Source organism: Jaculus jaculus, chromosome 16 (genome assembly GCF_020740685.1).
Source record: "Jaculus jaculus isolate mJacJac1 chromosome 16, mJacJac1.mat.Y.cur, whole genome shotgun sequence".
Classification (NCBI taxonomy): domain Eukaryota; kingdom Metazoa; phylum Chordata; class Mammalia; order Rodentia; family Dipodidae; genus Jaculus; species Jaculus jaculus.
In genome coordinates this window covers 34468493-34492302 of record NC_059117.1, presented here as the reverse complement: position 1 = coordinate 34492302, position 23810 = coordinate 34468493, and the positions used below count along the sequence as shown (strand labels likewise).

The following is a 23810-nucleotide window of genomic DNA, read 5'->3' as shown; positions in this document are numbered from 1 at the left end:
AGCACTGATTGCTGCTGGTCTCTGCTGAATACGATTGATAAGGTCCTTCAACCTTGGATACCGTTTTTTTTCTCTCTCTTTTTTTTTTGTATTCAGTAATTTTGGTTGATTGTCAGTTTTCAACCAGCTAGGGAACATTCGTAGGTGACTGACTTTTAGGTAGGTTGGACCAGGAGAGAGATTTAAGCACAGGCAGTAGACATGACCTCCTAACACGTCCATTTCTCGGCTTTTTCCATTCTGGTAGAGCCCCCGCTGTGTCCAAATCACCCCTTGCTGCGTTGGGATATGTGGCGTCACTTTTCCCACAGAATTAAGTTGAAATAAACCAGATGATTTCAGAAGATGTAGGATAATTTAAAGTGAGCATATGAAACAATTCTGGCTCATACAAGAGAGAAGAGAAAGAGGGTGACAGAAATATCACTAGTCCACTAAACATCCCATTGCGGAGACTCTCCTGTCCCAGTGGAAACTGTGTGAGGATTTTAACAGGGTCATTTGCCTGTGGGCCGAGAGGGGATGGACCGCATTTGCACCAGGCTCACGACCAGTCCACGGCCAGCGCATCGCTGCTCCACCTACCTGCAGGGCTGCGTCCGCATCCATGGTGAACTGGGGAACCTTGTCGGCCCAAGGCAAGAATTTCTTAGTTTTGTGGTCCAGATAATAGTCAAAGACGGTTCCCTGTGAGGGAAATTTCACTGCTTTCATCTCTTTATGCCACCACCGACTGAAGTCAGCTTGATAATCAGACAGCTAAGGAGAGCAAGAGAACGAAAAACCCTTAGTGTCAACTTAAAGGAAGAACTGTGACGTCATACAAGGCCCCTTCAAATCCTGCTCCATGCAGTGTCTCCTTGTATACAGAGGAATTCACTAAGATAAAGAAATTACAAGACAAGGCAAAAGGCAGCAGGTACCATATAGTCTGAGGAGCAGATTTAATGGAACAGTTGTTAATGTAAAATGCAATGTGAAGTTGGGTGTGCCTTAGTTCAGTCCCCGGCCATTCGCTTTGACCATCCCTCCATGCAGACCGCTTGCCCAGGACAGCAGCTTGGTTCCCAGCAGGAAAATGCTGGCTGAAACCCCACAGACACCAACCCCTGTCCAAAAGAGAGGGTGCTGTAGTGACCCTCTTCTTCTGCACTGGAGGCTCTTGTTTTATTCAGCGATAGGCATATGCCTTCTCTAAAAGTTTAGGATTTAGAAAACTGAGTAAGGAAAGGCTGGGCGTGGTGGTGCACGCCTTTAATCCCAGCATTCGGGAGGCAGAGGTAGGAGGATCGCCATGAATTCAAGGACACCCTGAGACAAAGTGAATTCCAGGTCAGCCTGGACTGAAGTGAAACCCTATTTCTAAAAACAAAAACAAAAAAAGAAAGAAAGAAAATAGAGCAAGGAAATGGCATCTGTGTGAAGATAATGAGACTGCTCTGATCTACACACTCAAATGGTCTGGCCCAGTGACTCATATCCTGGGATGCTGGCTTGACCTAGAAAATTCTGGTCAATTCTGAGACACTGTAGGTGTCTACTTTCTTTGGCAATCTTAACCTTATCCATGACCTCAACTCCCATCCCTCTTCCACCAAACCTGCTCTTCTGATTTTTATTTTAGAGAAGTGGGGGGAGGGAGGGAGGAAGAATTGGCATGGCAGGGCCTCAGCCACTGTACTCGAACTCCAGATATTTGTGCCACCTTAGTGGACATGTGTGACCAAGCGTTTGCCTCACTTTTCTGGGTGGGATCTGGAGAGTCAAACATGGGTCCTTAGGCTTGGCAGGCAAGCACATAAACCGCTATCTCTCCACCCCAAACCTGCTCTTCTTAATGCCCCTATGTCCTTGCACTGTGGTTCCCTTCATTCCCGGGCTGGTTACACTCGTGAGCAGACAGGCAGATGGAGAGCATGGGATGAGCAACCTTCAGGGCCATCCCTCCCACTTCCTTCCAAACCCACCAGTGCTCATATTCCCGCCCCCAGGAATGTGTGCTCATGGGTTTAGGCTCACTGAAATTATTTTCTGACCCATAGCACGGGGCTCTTTTATTACCCTACCAACTTTAATCTCAAAACCAAATCAAGCTGATGGATATTTAAATAATCCAGAGGTTTCTACTTCCTCAGCTCCATTCTCTGTGCACAGAATTCTAGACACTATACCAGCAAAATGACATTGGTGGCAACTCTGATTCCTTAACTTATTCAAATAAAATGTAATTGTCCTGGAGTAGGGAAGGAAACAAACAGGACCTCTCCCTTCCCAGGGTGTTGGGCAGCAGGGGGTGGGAATGGGGAGCACAGGGGGAGGGGAGGGGAGGAGAGTGTGTGAGGGAGGAAGTAGCATAGTGACCTTGAAACGAAGATGTCAGCTAAGTGGGGGAGCCACACTGCATGTGCAGGGGAGCCGTCTTTCAGGACAGGCCCAGATCAGAAAGGAAAGCCAGCACTACAGGAGGAGTCTTTCAATCCCATGGTCTGGAAGAACTTGTGCTCCAGAAACTGCCAAGTGCTCACAGGGCTGGTGGGGGCCAGGAAGTGGCAGAGGAAAGAGGGGTAGGGCCAGGCCCTGGGAGTCTTGTACATAGTGTGAAATATTGCATCTTATCTTAAGAGCAACAGAGCCATCGTGGGGGTTTCTAGCAATGGCCTGGGCAGGGAACCAGGATCTTGAGTCTGCTGGGGTTTGAAGCTGGCTCAGGCACTGCTGAACCCCCTGTCCTGAAATACACTAACTACTTCTCTATGCTCTCATTCCTTATTGTTAAGAAGACAATGCCAATTATCCGCAGAGGTGTTTGTTTTAATGGCGGTGTGGCTGTGTGAAGCACCTTCCCAGACATGGAACAGGTGCTCCAAATAGCCATCCAAAGATCTGCTCTTGGGTCTACTTCATTCACTTTCCCAAACCTTCCCTAGGAAGGCCTCCATCAGAGCTCCTTGAAGGTAAAGATTTAAAGACAACGATGATCATGTTGACTACTAATTGTGGACTGTGTACAGGAGTGGAAGGTGACCACGAGGCTTAGCTTGTGGCTTCCAAGGCTGAATAGGAGGATGATACTAGAGGGAAGCTAGAAATGTCAAGAGAAGATGCCCTGGGGGAGGGGGGACAGGAAGCGTTACATCAGGAGGGGGAAGATCTCAGCCGTAAAGGGAACTAAAGAAAAGCCAGGGAGATGGGAAAGAGTTCTCTACTTGGCCACTATGAGAGACAGACTTGGGGTCCTGTACACCATGCCGTGGAGAAATCAGCATGAAACCTCTCAGCACTGGCGGCCGGGCTGTGGGAAGTGCGCGGAGATGACGAGGACATCTGGCAACTGACAAGGGTAGAAATCTGCAAGGTCGGGAGGAGGTCAATTTATTTATAGATGCGAGTTATGATAACATAGCAACAAGCAGCAGAGCTGGCCCCAGTGACAATCCACAGCCAGTAACTGGAAGAAACCTGGTCACTTTCGGATGCCAGGGTTCTGATGGAAATTCCCAGCTTACACCTAGAAAGCTGGGTGACGCGCGCTACCCGATTTTAACGTAAAGCGTCAGCAACACCCATGAAAGCACCGTGACCAGAAGGTGCTGAGGGTGGCGTGGCCTTTGGAGAAAGGCAAACTTGGATGGCATCTCTGTTGCTGCCATCAGGAAGCCTTATGGGTTACTTCCTTTGTCCCTCTGATCTTGGCTTTATCCGCCTGAGGAGGAGACCTTGAAGAATTACGACAGATGGCATGAGAGCTACCATTGCAGAGAGGTAGATGGTGGGCAGACCCGCACGCTTCTGACACTTGATACAGCTCCGTGGCTTGTGTGCATGCGGGTTGGGTTGTGTGCTTGTGAAAGTTCTTCTTCCAAGTGTCTCCCACAGGGCATCAGTAGCCACAAACGGCTGTGTCAGAAATGCTGTGCAGGCAGGACATATTCCCCTTCATCTAAAAGACCCAGGGCTGGCGACGGCCCACAAATCACTACGCTGGGAGTAGTCTGAGAGATTAGAGGCGAGAACAATCGGAGACAGGGAGCACTGTCTGAAGGTTACTGCATGCGGGGGATGAGGCTGTCCCATCACCGCCTCCTGCACACTCTGCCAATTCCCATGAGGAAGTCATGATGGCGCTTGGAGATGGCACCCTGAGAGGTGCTTAGGTTTACATGAAGTCATATGGTGGGGCTTTCAGGAGGGGCGAACAACCCTGTGACACCAGACAGAGGGGCTACTCTCTCTGTCATGTGGGGACACAGTGTGTAGGGGGGGTAGAGACAGAGAAAATATGTCCTCACCAGGATCCAACTATGCTGCCTCCCTGAGCGAGCTTGGACTTTCCACTGTCATCACTGTGAGTAAGAAATTCACATTGTTCAAGCTACCTCAGGGCAGTTAAAAACAACCCACTCATGAATTAAGGCTACAGGGATGAGAATGAGGGGGACAGACTCCACAGGGTAGGGGTGACAGTGAGGACAGACGCCACAGCTACTCTCTAAGTTATACCAAAAGCCTCTGAGATCATGGGATTAAAAAAGATGAGGCATATCCTAGGTTCTTAATCAGAGCAGCGACTGGGAGGGTTAGGGCACTGAAGGCAGGGCTGGGGGAAGACAAACAGGAAGAGCGACTCTGGGCGTGTCTGGGGCACCCTGAGGATGAGTGGCTGTGGAAGGGCACTCAGAAGTGACGCAGGCGGAAGCACATGATCTCACGGGGGAAGAGCTGGCTGAAGACCGTGGACTTGGCACTGTCCACAGAGGTGACAACTATCACCGTGGATGGGATTGTCTGCTGAATGCCCAGGCTCATGAGGGAACAAGACAAGTAATAGAGATTGATGAGCATGTGAGAAAAACATACAGACCATGTTGTAAGAATTCTGTAAGCTACTTGTCAACATACTTGATCCTGTAGTAGAGGGCCTCCAAATGCCCAGACACAAGCAAAGACAAAATAGACTTCATAAACTTCTTTAGGGCTGTCAGAAGGCACATTTTCAGGAGTCAACAAACACTCCAAAAGAGCACAAATAGTCTAAAAGAAAAAGAAAGAGCTATTCATTTAGGGCAGTGATTTTCTGCAATACCAGAGAAAGGTCAAAGGATTTTCTTAAAATGCTCATCTTTAAGAGATAAGGTAATCTTTCAAAACTGTGATTTGCTACATTGAGAGAGAACTTACCTTGGGTGACTAGGTGAATGCTGTAAAAATGTTAGCACTTTTAGTCAATTTATATAAAAATCAACTCTTTGAAAAACAAACATACATACACATATATTTTCAAGTATAAACAGGGAATACAGGAGAGTATTCTGCACCCTGCTTTTTCACTTTAAAGCACACTGATGGAGCTATCTTTCCTCACTGATGAGTGCTGCTCAGTGGTATCACTGGAAGCTTCCCCTGGGTAGAGTATCTTCCTGTTGAACAGTTGGTAACCTTCCCCTCTTACCTCAGTGCTTTGGCGGCCATTTTCCCCACTAGTTGTCATGAGCTTAGGAAGCTGGACTGGCAGCCTACACTTTATGGGCACCAGGCTAGATATAACTTTGGAAGAAATGCTGTTCAGGAATTTATACTTCATACCCCACAGGTGAAGGGGCAACATGTTCTCTTGGTCCTAACCCCACCCATGTTGGCATAGAGCCAAGGGGAACAAAGTTGCAGCAAAGGCCTTGACCATATGAAATAACCACCAGTCATGAACCTATTTTGGGGCCAGTTCACCGAGGCACAAAATAGTTGTCAGGAATTATCACTGTCACAGACCCAGAAGACACTCGGGCTTTGGAATGAGCAAGAGACGGTCACAGGCACAGCGACGCAAGCTCAATCCACGTGCTCACCTTTTTTCCTAGCCAGGAAGGGAAGGGAAATGCTTCTCATGTAAATGATTAGCCGTCTGTTCTACTTTTAAGAGCTCTAGACATCTATTATTTTATGCTGTGCCATATTTGACCATTTGGGATAGTCTAACAGATCAGATCCACTTGTTAGCCAGAGAAACAGTACAGAGCTCCACTTTCTGGGTAGAAGCCATGTTGCTGCAAGGAATGGTTAAGACCAAAACAAAGGGCTGGAGAGATGGCTTAGCGGTTAAGCGCTGGCCTGTGAACCCCAAGGACCCTGGTTCGAGGCTTGATTCACCAAGACCCATGTAAGCCAGATGCACAAGGGAGCGTGTGAGTCTGGAGTTCGTTTGCAGTGGCTGGAGGCCCTGGTGTGCCCATTCTCTCTCTGTCTGTCGCTCTCAAATATATAAAAATAAAAATAAAAAATAATTTTTTTAAAAAAAAAAGCCACCAGATGGTCAATGGGTCTCAATGTGTTTTTCTAGGCAAGCACTCCAGGAAGTCCAAGGGTTCCCCACTTTCTCGCACACAGCACTTGGAGTCATCTTGAGCTCCGTGTCAGCAGCTAAAGGCATGCTTTAATGCACATCCTGATCGAGTTGCTTACTTTGAAACGTTCTGCACATACCGGAACATAGTCTACTGATTGTCTTAAGATAATCACTTATGTTATTTTTTTCTATACTACTCATTTTTGTCTCGAATTCCTGTCCTAAGAAACTGCAGGGAATGCTGCTCTACAAAACAAAATCATTCAAAGAACTAAGAGTCACACACTGATTCTAAGGACTACAAAAGGAAGACGTGAGAGCAAAGGTCCTATTAATTCCCACTGACCTATTTTCACACTGCTCTTGAATGAAAATGTTCACACCACAGAGAACCACACAAATACACTAGTCAGCTTGAGAAAGAACATGATGCTGCTTTTTACAAGCACCACACCAGGGAAAGTCTCGTTAGGCTAACCTCATAATTAATTCATTATGAATAAATTCAGACCTGCTTTCAGAAATAAATTATACCTCAGATAATTACTGTTGAATACTATCGTTTACTTAATTGGTGTGTGAATTATCCAAAAACCTGAACTTTCCCTTTTTATTATGCTTGTGACTATTTCTAATTTGGCTTCAAACAAATTTTGGTAACATAGTAACTTAATGGTAACAAAGTTCTTAGAAACCAATTTTGCTCCTGTAGGGTAAAAAAAAAAAAAAATTCCAACTGTGAATCTTTTGTAAAGTCTCTGATACTTATAAAGACTATGGACAATTTTTCCTTCATGCTGAGATTATGACCACAACCACCATTTCAGCGAATCATTTTCATTCACTGCTATAAAAACAAATCATATACACTTTCTTTTTTGCATGCGTATTCATGTGTGTTGTATGTGGATGTATGGTGTATGCAGGGCTGGGGCAAGTCCACATACGTGTGCATGGGTGTCTTTTCCATTTTCTCCACCTGGTTTTGATATAGTGTCTCTCACTGAACCTCAGCCTCACCAATTCCGCTAGACAAGCTGGCCAGGAAGGCCTACAGATCCATCAGTCCGTACCGCACAGCGCTGGGATCAAAGGCACATGCCACCACGGTCCTCAGAGGTCTTCAGGCTTGTACAGCAAGCTCTTACCCACTAATCAACCTTCCTAGCTCCATATATACCTTTACTCAAACCAGCTGTCTCACAGTGAGGAACAGAAAAAAGTCCTTAGACTATTATGAACTCTGCATGCACACAGGAATGCTTTTAGGAACAATTATGAGAGGGGAAAACTGTGTGAAACAACTCAGAGGCTTTCTGCTATTCACTGGTTGATTTTTGTTGTTGTTGTTTTGTGTTACTTTTATTTCTTTATTTGAGAGGACAGAGAGAGACAGAGACAGAGAATGGGCATGCTAGGACCTCCAGCCACTGCAAACAAACTCCAGACACCTGCGCCCCCTTGTGCATCTGGCTAACGTGGGTCCTGGGGAATCGAGCCTCAAACTGGAGTCCTTAGGCTTCAAAGGCAAGCGCTTAATGGCTAAGCCATCTCTCCAGCCCTGGTCAACGTTTTTAACTCAATAGATCATTAAATATAATGCCAGGTATCTTCTCTGGGCACATGTTATGGTTTCCATCTGAAATCTCAGCCCCTGCCCCGACACACACACACACACACTCGTTCCTCAGCTGGTGTCAGTACTTTGACAGGCTGGGGAAACTTCAAGAGCTAGGATGAGCTGGTAAGAGCAGGTTGCCACGCGTGGCCTTAGAAGGTTATGTAATCTGGCCCTCACTCCTGCTGTGCCCTCTGCTTGTCTGCCGTGATGGCAAGGGGCCTCTGCCCCAGGCTGCCTCTGCCATGATGGACTGAAACCCTCTGAAACTGTGAAGCAGAAGAAATCGTCCCTTTTTAAAGTTGTTTCTGTCAGGGATTGTGCTCAGAGCAACCTTACAACAGCTAGCACAGCAAGCTACACAGGAACTAGAAAACTCACTGAGTAAGGCCTTTGCAAAGTTGTTCTTTAATTCTGACCCGACATACTTGAGAGGATATGATTCCGCAGAAAAGCACACCTGGGCCTACTGAGTGCTCGAATTATGGAAACCTCTGGGGCTAGAAAAGTGACTAAACATGGCTTCATTCCTCAACTGATAATCTCAGAAAAAGAAACAAAAGCCCAAACCCAAATGCCGACCGTGTGTGTGCAAAATGGGAGTTCCCCCCAAGACTCCGAGGCGCTGAGGGGCAGGAGCGCGGAAGCAGACTGGGGAGTCTCGAAGCTTCAAGCAAGTGAGACTTGTGCCAGCCTGCTAGGGCCCCACCGCCTAGACAGATGGTGTGAATGGAGACAAACCTGCACCAGGCTGCTCTCGGGAATTGAGGTGATGGTTTTAAAACTGGTCCGTAGCTTTTCCAGGCACGTGGGGACGTATTTATCAAAAAGAATGGTTAAATTGGCCTTTTCTGATTGATGCTGCCTTCTGTCTATCCAACTGGCCACATACCTGCAAAGGGAAACAGAAAAGCTTTCACTGCGCACGAGCCTCACGAGGCAGGACGCCGCCCAGTCCGCAGCGCCCCCCACCCACAGCTTGGCGTAGCGCTTCAGTGAGTGGTTTAGTGGGGTCACTCTATTCCTCAAATGGCAAATACTTTAAACGGCCTTTTAAAGACTTGTTTTAATGGCCATTTCCACCTTAATGAATAGAATGTATAAGAAACTCCTAATGGCACTTAGAAGGCAAACATAATAGCGCGTAAGTAGGCCATTACTGAGCATTTATAAAGAAGTGCAGTATGTCATTTCCTAAAGGACTGAAGTCTTTCCACGGAACAGGCCTTATTTATGAAAGCAGCTTGCCAGTTTTCTTGATTAATCTTGGCATCAATTATTTAGTGATGAGAAATCAGTTACAAATAAAGAGGTGAAAATTCCACAGGGGTTACTTTACATGCCCCGTTTTTCCACTGACTTCTACAATACCGACTTGAAAGTTGATAATGTGTTTCCAACAAGGGGGCTCTGAAACAGCATCTCATATCTTAGTATATTGATATTTATATGATGTGTGTGTGTGTGTGTGTGTGTCAGTCTAAAGCTAATAAAATGTTTATTTTGATAGACTAAATATCTCTACTGTGTTAGTAAATTACTTACCCATGAAACAAAGCCTGACTTAATGGCATTCTTAGTGGTCTCTGGGGTGCAACTAAGAGGTGCTAAATGAAAAAGAATCACTTAGAAAGTTTTGATTAAGTGGGGATAAATACATTAGCAGCCAGCACAGAAGTCATGCCACAGCAGACCAATTACAGCTAGACTTTGCTTTAAGCAAACCCAATTTTGCATTCTGAATATCAGAATAAGGGAAGGTGAAGGCTTTATAAAAGCCTCCCTGTGCTTTTCACAAGGCTTCCTGGATGGGATTTATTAAATGGACAACTACATTACATGATGGCTATGTGCGCAGAATAACTCTCAAACTTCTCCAGGTCCAGGAGAAGCAGGTTTCAGGGGGAGTTTAGAGGCATATGACCAGTGTGACAAGGTGTCTCTGGGGTGGCAGTGGCTGAAGACAGGACATGATGTCACATCCATTCCTTAGCTCATCAGCTCATTATTTTTACTACTTACCAGCTGCCAGAGGGAAATCTTTGTATCCAGAACTTATGAGGAGAGAGAGAAGAGGAAAGGATTGCACAGAGGGCTAGAATTTTACTGGACCTGGGTGTGCAGGTTAATTCCATCACTTTTTAGGCATGTGACTTTGGGTAAGTTACTCATCTGTGCCTCATTTTTTCTTCTACTATACATGGAGATGGAAGTAATAGGGACTTCCTAGGGCTGTTGTGATCATTAAACAAATGTGTATGGGTTAAATGATTAGTGTCTAAGAGATAACAGCTTCTCAAGAAAGTTTATTTATTAACATGGAGTTGGTTGTATTGGAAGACCTGGGTTCAGATCTTGCCTCGGTCTCTTTATGGTGCTCTTAATTGTAGTAGTGTTCTGTTGGGTGTTAAGAGTTGTCAGCTAAATACTGTGTTTAGACACAAAGTGGCGGTGGCACTTATGGACGCACAGTGGCTGATGCTACTGACCTGTAATAAGAGGGGGATAATAATGATATAAAAACAGAACAGGGATTAGGAAAGAAGAGTGGATTCAGTGGAGGAGGGGAAGGGAAGGCTGTGGGCAAGGATTATGATCATGGTATATCAAGGATATGCATGGGTGTTGTGAAGAGAAAGTTATTAAAAGAGTTGTCAGCTAAAGCTCAGACGGATATCAAAGTTCCGCACCATACCTCCCTTCAAAGGTACGTCTATGTACCGTGGGAGGCAGAGGCCATTGTCAAGATAACTAGGAACAGTAACCTCAGAAACAGCCCCAAGGTAGGCTTGCATTTAAGGAACAGGTAGTAACCACTTACTTGGAAATCTACAAGGCTCACTAGCAAATGACACCTTTGCTCTAGAAGCAGAGCAGCTGCTCCAGGAAGAAGCAAGCTCCACCAAAACAAGACACTCAGTAAGAAACAATTCCACCAGGAAAAGATGGCCAGTCAATGGCCTCTGTGACAGGCCAGTCACTTCACAGACTATAAAAAGTTAAGAGTTTCTATACTGTGCATGGTGACGCTCCCCTTTAATCCCAGCACTCGGGAAGCAGAGGTAGGAGGAGCACCATGCATTCGAGGTCACCCTGAGACTCCATAGTGAATTCCAGGATAGCCTGGACTAGAGTGAGACCCTACCTCAAAAAAAAAAAAAAAAACAAAGCTAAGGGTTTCTATTAGCAAATATGAATGGTTTAAAATTTCATGTTGAAATTATTACTGAAGCTTGACAGCTTGAAAATAAAAATAGACATTAAAAGAGCTAATTTATCTGGGTATGGTGGCTCATATGTTTAATCGCAGTACTTGGGAGGCAAAAGTAGGAGTATCACTGTGAGTTCAAGGCCACCCTGAGACTATACAGTAAATTCCAGGTCAGCCTGGACTAGAGTGAGACTCTACCTCAGGAAAAAAAAAAAAAGCTAATTTAGAAGAGTGACATCTGTAGCAGTGGGCAACCTGGAGACACGGTATCCATGTGTTTATGTCATCTCCGCCTCATGCCACACACGAGATCCTTTGATTTTTAAAAGATCCTGCAGAGTTGATCATGACCTGCCAAGATGTACCCCTAGCATATGGCACAGTTGAAAACATGATCCTTAGATGGCATGTTTGTCCTTGTCTTACATCCTAGATTGCCCATACGGTGCCCTGGCCCTCAGGAATTGTACCTAATGAAGCTATAACATACCATCTTATAATGCCAAGGTTGAGGTCATAAGGTGTCTCTGATTTGTAGAATTTGCTGATGATTTCTACGTTGGCATCTGTGTCTCTTCCCTCCTCCAGAAGAGCTCCAGGCATACCACATCAACTCTATAGCTCTGGCATCTGGAACTATCCAGATTGTCAAAATTTGGGGGTCTCTGCAAATCTTAAGAGCTCCAGGCATACCACACTGACTCTAAATCTCTGGGGTCTGGAACTATTTCAGATTATATCTGTTTTGGGGGGCCTCTGCAAACCTTTAACTTGGCTCCTCCATGGTCTGAGCTAGATCCTGCTGAGTAGGAGAGCAAGAGGCCATTAGACTTACAGTCCACACTGCCCAGCGAGAGGCAGTTTCTCTCACGTGTAAAGTGGCTGGAAGACTGGCAGAAGCTGGCAGGGACCACTTGTAAGTTTATAAGCACATACTGAGGCCAAACCTGAGAAAACAGGACTCAGGGATACAGAAAAGTTCATCCCCTGCAGTGTGGAGTACTGGTCACACAAACCCCAAAGAACACAGTAAGTGCAAGTCAACGCAAGTAAACGTACGGCAGGCAGAAAGCTTTTGGCTCCAGAAAAGCTTTTACCAGTAGCCTCTTGTGGAATCAGACTAAGCTTAGGGATAGCTCCACCTTTCTCTGTCATTATATATAAACTAGGTCTGGTAAATCCTACCTTCAGTGTCTCACTTTCAAATAACTACAGTGGATATGTGAAGTTTAAAATTTTATTGCTTGTATGTTACTGCTTTCTTTCAGAAAAAAAAAAAAATGCCACAGAACAAAACCTTCCGAAATATTCCAGTTTCTTTCTGTATTTTTCAAGATTTTGTTTTCAGTACTGGGAATTGAACCTATGACCTTGTGCTAGGCAGGCGCTCTTCCACTCTCCCAGACCTTTATCACCTGTCTGGGATCCTTTCAGTAAAGGTACTTAGAACTCAGAATGAGAACCATATTGATGTCAACAGCTCATCCAAGGCTGGTGTGATTTTTAAGATACTTTTAAAAATCTCATATGGTCTGTATCTATAAAATGTGGACATAAAATCAATTAAAAAATAGCTCAGGGAAATGCTAAAGTGTCCTAAGACATGGCGCTATCTTCACCACTTAAATGGACCCCCACAAAGGCAGCAGGAACACAGGACTTTGTCATCTTTGCTGTAGGTCCGCAATATGAACTTGACAATATGCTTCTTGGCTCTTTTCATCCCAAGGCCATGGAAACAATGAGCTCTCAGGAGCGGAGAGCACCTGGAACCCAGCTTGGATGCTAACCCCACTGCTTATGTGAATAGTCCTGGTTGCTGGGAGAAATGGCTGATTTGGGGCTCAAGCAAGAAGTGTCTGAGATGAGCTCAAACCAAAGTGCCCCAGAACTCAGAAAGTCAAGTTAAAAAGTACACAGAAAGGATGAGCTGGAAGGGGTCCTCCTGGAAAAGTTACGACAGCTTAAGAATCCAAAAGAATCTTGGTGATAGGCTACACAGAACCAACAGAACTAAAAGAGACCTTGAATAGAAATTGATAGGAAGGTAGGAAAGAAAGAACAAGACAGAGGGAAGCCAGTAGCTGCTTGCTGAGAGACAGAATCCCACCTGGAGAAAGGCGCTATGAGCCCCAGGACAGCTTCCACTTTGTAGGGGTTTAAAACTCACCCCTTCCCCTCAGACAAACCCTAGGAAGCCATGTCAAAACCCAGGTAAGCTTGGGCAAGGCGCCACTGTCAGTGAGCAGCAAATCAGTACAGAGATGAACGCGTCAGTGCCTCCCAGGCGAAGCAAATGTCACCTTCAAAGTAGAGTTATGGGGAAGAACACTGAAATGCCAGCCACCAAGGGAAGTGCAGGGTTAGCAACCAGAAAGTTCCAGAGTTCATGCCCTGAAGGCCTGGGCCCTAAGCCTTGGTGTCAGTGCACAGTGGTGGCACCTGTAAGATGTGGGGACCAGTAGGGTTTTGAGGTCACTGGGGGCATGTCCTCAAAGAGGACTGTGGGTGCGTGGGTCTCTTCCTTTCTCGTTGACAGCTTTGCCGTGAGGTGAGGTTTTGCCGTGCCTTACTCTCCCTGCGGTAATGCAATGCTTTGCCACAAGCCACCAAACAAAGGGGCCAAAACGAGGCCAGCTTAGACCTAGACTAATACTGGAGCTGTGGCACCACATCCACTCAACTTTCTCTCTCTACAGGCTCGGGATTTCTCAGGACTTCAGCAGAGCAGAGAAGCTGAGCATCCCAGGCTGACTGACAGCAGGAAAAGCTGGGGCATGAACTGGAGGACCAGGAACCTCGCCAAGGTCAGCGGGGACCGGAGCGCAGGTCCACAGCCATCTTGATGAGAGCCCGGAAGAGATCGAGTGGGAAACAAGAAACTCACCGCTCTCCCCTCACTTCAGGGCTCCTGGAAGGCCAAAGCAATGAGAAGCCAGGCAGCAAGGAGCCCAGTGATGTGGTTGCATGGGACAGAGACAAGGTAAGAAGGGTACGTGTAGGGTCCAAAGAAGGTACTGGACGGGGAAGTGTGTGGTCACCTGCAGAACTGAGAGGCTCTTACGGTGCATAATGGGAACTCTACAGGAGACATATAACCTTGGAGTAAACAAGGGGACAGGAACCCTTGCTCTAAATAAAGCATCCCACTATTCAAGCATGTCTCCATATTATAGGCACATGTATACAGGTGCTCATTAAATGATTTAGTGCTTCACACAAGCTATTATTTATTCATTTATTCAACAAATATTTATTGTGTGTTTAACATATGCAAGGTAATGTCCAAGTAAAAATGACAAAGGCAGCAGGTGCAAACTTAATTATCTTTAAATTAATTAGCCTTAAAATTAATTACCAACATGCTCTTCAAATAACTTTAGCCTGAGGTTAAAATACTCTCAGCAAAACACCAATCTGACTAAAGAACAAAGGACTTGCATAGACCTTTTCCTAAAGATGTGCCAGCAGCCAGTAGGCTCATGAATTCTCTGCACTGATCATTAGAGAAATGCAAGTTAAAACTATGGTGAGATGTCAATCACCCTAGGGTGACTGCTAGAAAGACGAGTAGAGGAAAAAAAGACAAAAGTCCAACAAAACAGAAAATAACAAGTGTTGGCAAAGAGAGACATTCTGTCCATTCCCCTTGTGTATTGCATTGGTAAGAAAGTGCAAACTGTCATTGCCACTGTGGAAAACACGCAATAGCAGGCTCTTAAGAACTAGAAAGAGAGTGAATGTATTATCTATCATTGCTGAGTACACAAAACAAACTGAAAATTAGAACTTCAACTTACTGCAGGATTATTCACAGCAGTTAAAAGGTGGAAAGAGCTAAGCATCCCTCAACAGATGAATGGATTAACAAAACATGGCATGTGTATACAATGCAGTATGACCCATTCAGCCTCAAGAAGGAAAGAAACTCTAACATGCTATGACCTGGATAAAGTCTAACAATGATACACTGAGAGAAAATAAGCCTGTCACCAAAGGACAGATGCTGTTATTTGTGACAAACATATTTCTATGAGATACCCAGAGTACTCAAGTTCAGGGACAAAAAGTAAGAGGATGCTGGCCAGGGAGGAAAGGGGACTTACTGCTTCACAGGGGCAGAGTTTCAGTTTGGGAAGGTGGAAAAGGTTCTATGGAGAGATATGGCGATGACTGCACAATGTTAATGTACTTTATGCAACGGAACTATGCTTTTACAAATGATTAACATGGTCATTTTTATGTTGTGTATGTAGTTTTTAAAAAATATTTTATTTTCATTTATTTATTTGACAGAGGTAGAGAGGGAGAGACAGAGAGAGAATGGGCATGCCAGAGCCTCCAGCCACTGCAAACGAACTCCAGATGTGTGCACCCCCTTGTGCATCTGGCTTACATGGGTTCTGGAGAATTAAACCTGGGTCCTTTGACTTTTCAGACAAATGCCTTAACTGCTAAGCAATCCCTCCAGCCCAGTTTTTTTTTAATTTATTTGAGCAAAAGAGAGAGGGGGGAGGGGGAGGAAAGGATAGAGGGAGGGAGAGAGAACGGGCACACCAGGGTCTGCAGCCATTGCAAAGGAACTCCAGATGTATGTGACTCCTTGTGTACCTGGCTTATGTGGGTCCTGGAGAATCGAATTAGGATCCTTTGGCTTTGCAGGCAAATGTCTTAACTGCTAAGCCGTCTCTCCAGCCCCCCCCCCCTTTTAACAACAAAAAATTAAGAAAGGCAAGATGCTTACGGATTCCAGCCCAAATCCTGTGGGTTCACATACAGAACACCTGCTCTGGAGACAGTGGCCGGGGTGGCTGTCCTCAGGTGGTGGATCTCGAACAGGAGCCTCATGGAGGGTGTGAGAGCCACTCGCTCATTGCTGGCCAAGGTCAGTACCTGCAGTGAGCAGCATACGGCTGTCAGTAGAGGCTACACCAAGAGCCAGAGTGGCCAGCTGACCCTCACAACACAGGCCCATCCCTGGGAGGAGAGGCGCAGGCTGAGAGCTCACCCCTGTGGTTAGACATATGTCCGAATTCAGATCTGAGCTCAGTCTTGAGGAATAAAATTTCCTCTGTGGATTCATATTACTGATGGAAATATGAGTGGACTATATGATAAGCCCTGAGGTCCACAAAAACACAATTTCTCGAGACGCCCAAGCACAGCAGTTACTGATGGTGTTAGAGGAGCTTGTAAGAAAGAAGACCCAGGGTTCGGTTTCACTGTGAATCCTATCTGCATTCAACAAGCCATGGCTACCGTTATTGTATTTATAATTCTACCCAGGAGGAGTGATGCCCAGGTTCTCTCTCTGCTCCCAACAACAGGCCTGTGCTGTGTATTGGGCTCTCACAGGCTTGCCCAGCACGTCTTGTTTTTGCTGGGTTTGCTGGACTGACCACAGCAGCATGCTTCTCTAAGCACCGAAACAATCTATAACCATGGAAACAACTTCACTTCCATATCTAAATTTCACCAATTGTATGGCACAAAATTTATTTTTTTATTGCCTAAGCATTCCATGTTTGATCATAGATTAAATCTTAACATAGGACATAAGAATTTGTGCCTAACTCTTAGACAAATGGTGAGTCATATAAACTGAATACACAACTTAGCTCTTGTTAAAGGTGGTTAAATGCAAAGATCATGTACTCCCTGAAAATTCTGTAACTGTGAAATTAAAAGAATTGTGAAGAAAATGCCATTTATCAAAATACCGCTTTTTTTTGTTGTTGTTGTTGTTTTGAGGTAGGGTCTCACTCTATCTCAGGCTGACCTGGAATTCATTCTGTAGTTCCAGGGTGCCTTTGAACTCATGGTGATCCTCCTACCTCTGCCTCCCAAGTGCTGGGATTCAAGGCGTGCGCCACCACGCCCGGCTTCAAAATAGCAATTCTATAAAAACACAAACTGAATGAGCCAAACCTAGTATTCACATCAGCATAGGAATGGAGCTCGGGACTCCCTGGGGACATTAGGTTCAAGTCTTGGCACTGCAGCGTCACTCACCTTGTTGTCATCCATGACGGTGTTCAGTGATTCGATCCACGTGGGGTCAATGTCCCCGTCCAGCACTATCCACTTGGGTCCATCGTGCATGAGGTTTGCTTGTTCTCGCAAAATGGATGAGAAGAGGCCTTTGCAGTTAAGAGCAAACAATGCTGGGATTGAGTGCTATGTATTTCTCAAATATTATTTCTCTCATTTGCTCTTTTATTGACTAGGTAGAAAAACCTTGGCTGCCTCTTTACTTTAGGGCTGTGTGGAATACCTTCTGGGCTACAGAGGGGTTTCATGCCCAGCTCCATCACTTACTAAAGGGAAGGTCTCACTTCCTAGGAAGGGCATTTACCTTCCTGACTGAACTTTCCCATCTGTCAGACACACGCAAAAAAGGTCCTTCTTAGAGAATAACTGTGAGACCTGTAGATGATGCATGGATGACAGAAAACTTACACAGAGTGAAGACATTATCCTTTTTCATGTACACCTGTTCAATATCTAGTTTAGGCTATTTTGTCCTTTTCTACATTTTCCTTGTAACATTATTCAAAGGGCAAAGTTTTAAAGTAAACACACTCAGAAGTTCTCTGTTATCTGTCTCATAAATTTGCAAATTAATAAATAAACTGGCATTACATTAAGTTATATATCCGAAGCTGTATAAAAACAGTTTAATTCTGTAGATCCTTTTGACATTATTATTGTGAGTGTGTGTGTACATACACGTGTATGTGTGTGTGTGTGTGCATGGGTGTATGTGTGCACCACATTTAGTAGTTGCTTTTCTGGGTAATCAGCAGCAACAGCTCCAGAGCAACTGGCCAGCATGACTTGTACACAAACCAGCAACTTTCTCGAGTTTCCCTGATTTGAACATCTCCCACAGACTTTCTCCCATCACAGTCCTTATGCAAAGCAGACCCTGGGGTTAAGGTGGTGACAATTGTCAAGCTGGTCACGGGGGACATAATGTAAGAGAATTGGGAACGGCAAAGTGTGCCTTCCTTCAGATCAGGACCTCAGGAAGTTTTCTCTGATGTAACAGTTGACCAGACACTATTTCCTAGTGGAACAGGTTTTGCATCCCATGCCTGGATGACAGAGCAGCAGTGCATAGGACCAGGATCAGAAGACACTTGGAATTGTAGCCAGAAGGGCAGAGTGCAGGGAATGAGGTTAGAGGGGGACCAACCACTAATCCAGTAGAACATGAGAAAAATATGGACTCTATGGTGATTGACACCAAGCATCATTTTCTTAAAGTGAGCTCTGGCTTCTGTGTGGATAACAAGCAGATGGAGGCCTGCACTAATATGATATTTAGGTAGATGCACTAGAATTAAGTATATAGACTCTTTTCTTCCTTCCTTCTCTTCCTTTCCTTTTTCCTTCATCCCTCCCTTTGTCCTTCCCATTCTCTAATTGAGTTGGTCTTATTCTGGAGCCCAAACTGGTCTTGAACTTGGTACAATCCTACCTGAGCCTCCTAAATTCTAGGCAAGAGTTACTGCACCCAGGATCAATATACCTCTTACAGGTAAAGACTATATCTACTTCTAGGTAGTGCAAAGTTGGCTCCAGGGTATTAAAGGGAGGAGGACACCAACATCAGGGTCCAGTGTTCTGAAATGGAAGTCATCAAGAGTTTATCAAGAGCTGGATAGATGGCTTAGCAGTTAAGGCACTTGCCTGCAAAGCCAAAGGACCCAGGTTCAATTCTTCAGGACCCATGTAAGCCAGATGCACAAGGTGGTGCATGTACCTAGTTTGTTTGCAGTAGCTAGAGGCCCTGGCGGGCCCACTCTCTTTCTCTCTCTGCCTCTTCCTCTCTCCCTTCCTCTCAAATAATAAAGAAAATGTTAAGAAAAAAAGAGTTTATCAAAAGTTATCTACTTATCTGATAGGCTACATCCAAAGTCCTTGGGACCAGAGTGTTTCAGATTTCAAATTTTGGAGTACGTACATAGACTTTATTGGTTGGGCACCCCTAATCCAAAGGTCAGAAATCTGGAGTGTTCTGGAACCTTTTGCTGAAAAAGTTGCCAATTTCAGATTTGAGATTTTTGGATCATATATGGCTGCCTACTCTGTACTTTTGGGGCAGAACACATGCCCACTACCTCTGCTCCTGGCCCCTGCCTCAACCTCAGTCACTGGTTTTCACCAGGCACTTCAGAAATGATTTTTAAGGGCCTATGGAGGTAGCTCAATGATTAAGGTACTTGCCTGCAAAGCCTAGCAACCCAGGTTCAATTCCCCAGTATCCATATAAAGCCAGATGCACCAAGTGGCACATACATCTGGAGTCCATTTGCTGGAGGCCCTGGCACACCCATTGTCTCTATCTGTCTGTCTTTTTTGTCTGTCTCTCTCTCTCTCCTCATCCAAAATAAATAAATATCTTTTAAAAAAAAAAAAAAAAAACAGCCGGGCGTGGTGGCGCACACCTTTAATCCCAGCACTCGGGAGGCAGAGGTAGGAGGATCGCTGTGAGGCCACCCTGAGACTCCATAGTGAATTCCAGGTCAGCCTGGGCTAGAGTGAGACCCTACCTCGAAAAACCAAAAAAAAAAAAAAAAAAAAAAAAAGATTCTTGAGGCATTCACATTGACTTCTCTCCTGGTTTGCAAAGAGCCCTGGCATAACTCAGCACACATCTCTGAATACAAATCTGCTGAAGGCAAATTAAGTACTCACTCAAACCTAGCTCAAACTTGTTTACACAGGTTGTTGTGATCTGCTATATTTCCAGTAATGCCAACACATCAACAGTAAATCTGAGACTGACTAAAATTGGCTTGCGCTGAGACATGGCTCTCAGGAGAAGGGGGAAAAAGGCCATTTTTAGTACTTTAAACGGGATAACTACTACTTGCCATCTTTCCATTCTCGAGTAGCATGATGTATGAAACCAAAGAGTTCATCTGTTGTCACAGCTTTAGGGTTTAAGTCATTCCAAACTGGTTTTTGTTTCATGTTAACATATGTTCGGTTCAGTGTTCTCAAAATCTGCAGAGAAGAGTTGAGTGAGCCAAGATAACTAATACAAATGTAGGCCAAATAGAAAGTTTAAAAAAAAAAATCACAGAACATTCCCCTTATTACACGCTATTAGGCATCCTGAGTGTATTGACATGAGAACCCGTGTGCCTTTCCACTATCTCCTTGTAAAATATACTCCCTTGTACTCTCTCTCTCTCTTTTTTTTTTTTGAGGGTTTCACTCTAGCTCTGACCTGGAATTCACTATGGAGTCTCAGGGTGGCCTTGAACTTGTGTTCCTCCTACCTTTGCCTCCCGAGTGCTGGGATTAAAGGTGTGTACCAACACACCCAGCATTCCCATGTACTCTCATGACGACAGAATCACTTGATTCTCTGGGCCACTTAGACTGAAACAGTCAGTTCATGACCTGAGTGTTAACCTCATGTGCAAAGTAAAGGAGTACATATATGTAAGCACTCATGTTTATGAACTCACCCATTTTCTCTCCACACAAAATGTGCTGTAGGGGGGCTAGAAAGATGGCTGAGTGATTACGGCACTTGCCTGAGAAGCCTAAGGACCCATGTTCCACTCTCCAGATCCCACATAAGCCAGACGCACAAAGGTGAGGGAATCATAAGGTCACACGTGACCACTAAGGGGTACAGCATCTGGAGTTCAACTGCAGGGGCTGAGACCTGGGTGCGTCAATTCTCTCTCTCTCTCTCTCCCTCCCTGTCTCTCCCTTTCTAAAAAATAAAAATTAAAAAAATTAAAAATCTAAAATATAAATGTCCTGTAGGGAATCAACACAGAGAGCTGAAGTCCATCCTGGAGTTTCTCATGAATATGTGGAGAGGACGCAATGTGCATTTCCAGTAAGGGCTGGGGACGGGATGCCCATGGTTCTTCACATGCTTCCAGGCCCAGTGATCTAGAGCAGTGAGAGGGTCTTAACAGGAGAGAGTCGTGGGGAAAGAAGAATAGTGTTACTGGGCTTCTGCTGGGTGGAGGGCTGCTGATCAGACTGTGATATATGTAGTGCAGAATGCCACTCATGCTGAGATGCTAGGTAACCAAGAAAGAAGCCTGATGGAGAGGCACCCACAGGATCAGCATCCACTTATAATATATCTATTAAGTTGACCCAAATGCATCCCTAGCTATCCTTTTGTGTCCTCTGAAAAGTCAGGGCTCTTATTTTAAACATAGGTTGTTCTGCACAATCCCAGGGATTATGAGAGACTGGTTAGAAAATGGCCAAATAGTTTCAAACGCTAAATGGGTAAAGAATATGGCCTAAAAACATGTTGGATAGAAGAGGTGAAGTCTAGATGAAAGAAATTAACTGCCGAGGAAATATTAAGCTTTTATTTTTAGAAACTATTAATCTACTAGAAATGATAGAATTTAATTTTATCCTTCCATGAACCATGGCCTACATCTGAAACTTACTCTAACAAAATAATTATAGGTCTATCAGTAATCCACTTTAATATTTCAATTATTACACTTTTCAGTAGAGAAGTCTCTGTACAGAGCCTCCCTTGGCAATTGCTCCACTTTGGGTTCAGATCTGAGCACTGTCTGGTTCTGTGTACACCCATGCTCACAAACTCTTATGCCCATCCGGGTTATTTTAAGTTGTTGGCTACCAAGTATGTTTATACCCAGGCATCCTGAATTAAAATGCATGCAATCTTGCATGTATTATCTGCCAACCAAGAAAATAAGCATGATGCCAGGACTGTCAGTAAGGCCAAACAAAACCAAGTTGTAAACTAAAAATGGGGGATAATAACACCCATAGCATATCTTTGTGGTGCAGAGAAAATCACACATTATGCAACTAGCCCAGCACATAATAAGGAGCTCACCAATGTGGTTGTTGCCACCTCTATTTCTTTCCAAACTTTATTCTGCCCCCATGGAGTGCTTCATTTCTGAGAGCATACTGGAGAAAAACATTTGTGTGGGTTGTTGTTCTTTTTAATGATATGGGAAGAAGAATCCACATTGACTTGGGAAAGATTAAGAAAGTACTTTTACTAATTGTAGGCAAGCCCACCAAATTCTGTGAAACAGATAGCTCATTCTGGTCTCTCAATATGCTTACCTATGGTAAAGACTCCAGGTGTGAATGTATCACAAAACGGTATGCAGAGTGGGGCAATATCTGAGTAAATGAATGGATAAGATGCTAACCCTCTTGTGTAGACAATCTAGTGTTCATCTCTGCCTACCTATCCTTACTTATCTTCCTTTCACACAATAGAAAAGGAAATAGTGCCAACTGATCCAATAACAACAGCAGAATTTGAGACCGTAACTCGAAACTATGGTGGGCTTCATCAAAGGGAGCCCTTCGTACCACTGAAAAGAAACCTCTCCTCCACAGAATCTTCCAAGGCTAAATAAAAGGTTTGAGGCTGGGCTGAAGAGATAGGTTAGTGGTTAAGGTGCTTGCCTGCGAAGCCTAAGGACCCATGTTTGACTCTCCAGATTCCACATAAGCCAGACACACGAAGGTGAGGAAAGCACAAAGTCACACATTCCCACTAGGGGGTGTAAGTGTCTGGAGTTCGAATGCACTGGCTGAGGCCCTGGCGTGCCAATTCTCTTTCTTTTGTTCTCTCTAAAAAATGAATACATACACACACAAAAGGCATGAGACCATTTACTATACCTTACTCTTGCCTGTGCCTGCATTTCCAACCACAAAGACACAGTGTCGCACGGCCAGCAGTTCCTCAAGCTGGACAACCTGAAACGAACAGCCCGTCACTGATGTCCTCTCATGGTATGATGACCAAAGGCAGCCTACTGCGCACCCCTTCTCCTTTCCTTATAAACCCTAGCCAGGCCCCATTGAGAATACTGTATTTAGGGAAAACACTCCAGAGGTCCAAAGTCTTACAAATTAATTAAAAATATTCTTATGTTTAGAATCATGGCTTAGTCATTTTTATGTTTCTACTTTCTGGCCAAAAGGGACTTATCGCTAAAAATATTTACTTGCATTTACTTAAGACTGCCATATTAAATCCTGGAAAGTATTTAATAAGCTCACTTTAAAGTCACTGTAATGTAAGTTAATGTTTTAGATAAGTATCACTTAAATAGTTCATTGGATTATAAATCTCAAGGCTTGCCATAGACAAGAAACGGTCATTTTACTGTAATATAAGTTAATGTTTTGGATAAGTATCCCTTAAGCAGTTCATTACAAATCTCAAGGCTTGCCATCGACTAGCAATACTCCTCTTACTTTGAGGATGAAGCTCTCCTCAGGCTGTAGGCGAAGCTCCAAGGTAGACTGCTTGACCATCTGCTCGAAGTGCGGCTTCCTCTGCCTAGGCACCTCCAGGGCTGGAAACAGGTCACTGAGCAGGCCCAGAAACACTGGGACATCGTCGGTCACTATTTTAGGCATATTGAAGTCTCTTAATGCTCTCATGAGTACCTAGGAAGGAAAACAGAAAACACTCTCAAAAAGCCGATTCAAAAATCTGTAAGAAAGGATCTTTGAAAGTTTTTACCAGAAATAAGTGGTTGTGGAGATAGACATTTAAGCTGATTCAACATCACACAGTGAGTATATGCCCTGAAGTGTCATGCGTCATCCCCACATGAACCATCTTCATGTTTTGT

The 23810-nt window shown here is 44.6% G+C and overlaps 1 protein-coding gene across 1 annotated transcript in view; it reads right to left on the bottom strand.

Annotated features, from left to right (window-relative positions):
* The window catches only part of LOC101608958 (dynein axonemal heavy chain 11), a 165579-nt gene extending 148276 nt beyond the window's left edge, over positions 1-17303 (bottom strand). The window contains exons 1-5 of the mRNA XM_045135855.1: positions 17182-17303; positions 15914-16062; positions 8700-8850; positions 4900-5031; positions 586-759 (exon numbers count right to left, since the gene is read on the bottom strand). Coding sequence (XP_044991790.1) covers positions 586-759; positions 4900-5031; positions 8700-8850; positions 15914-16062; positions 17182-17271 — 696 coding nt within the window. The 5' untranslated portion in view covers positions 17272-17303. The remainder of the gene's footprint in view (positions 1-585; positions 760-4899; positions 5032-8699; positions 8851-15913; positions 16063-17181) is intronic.
* Positions 17304-23810: the final 6507 nt, after the last annotated feature.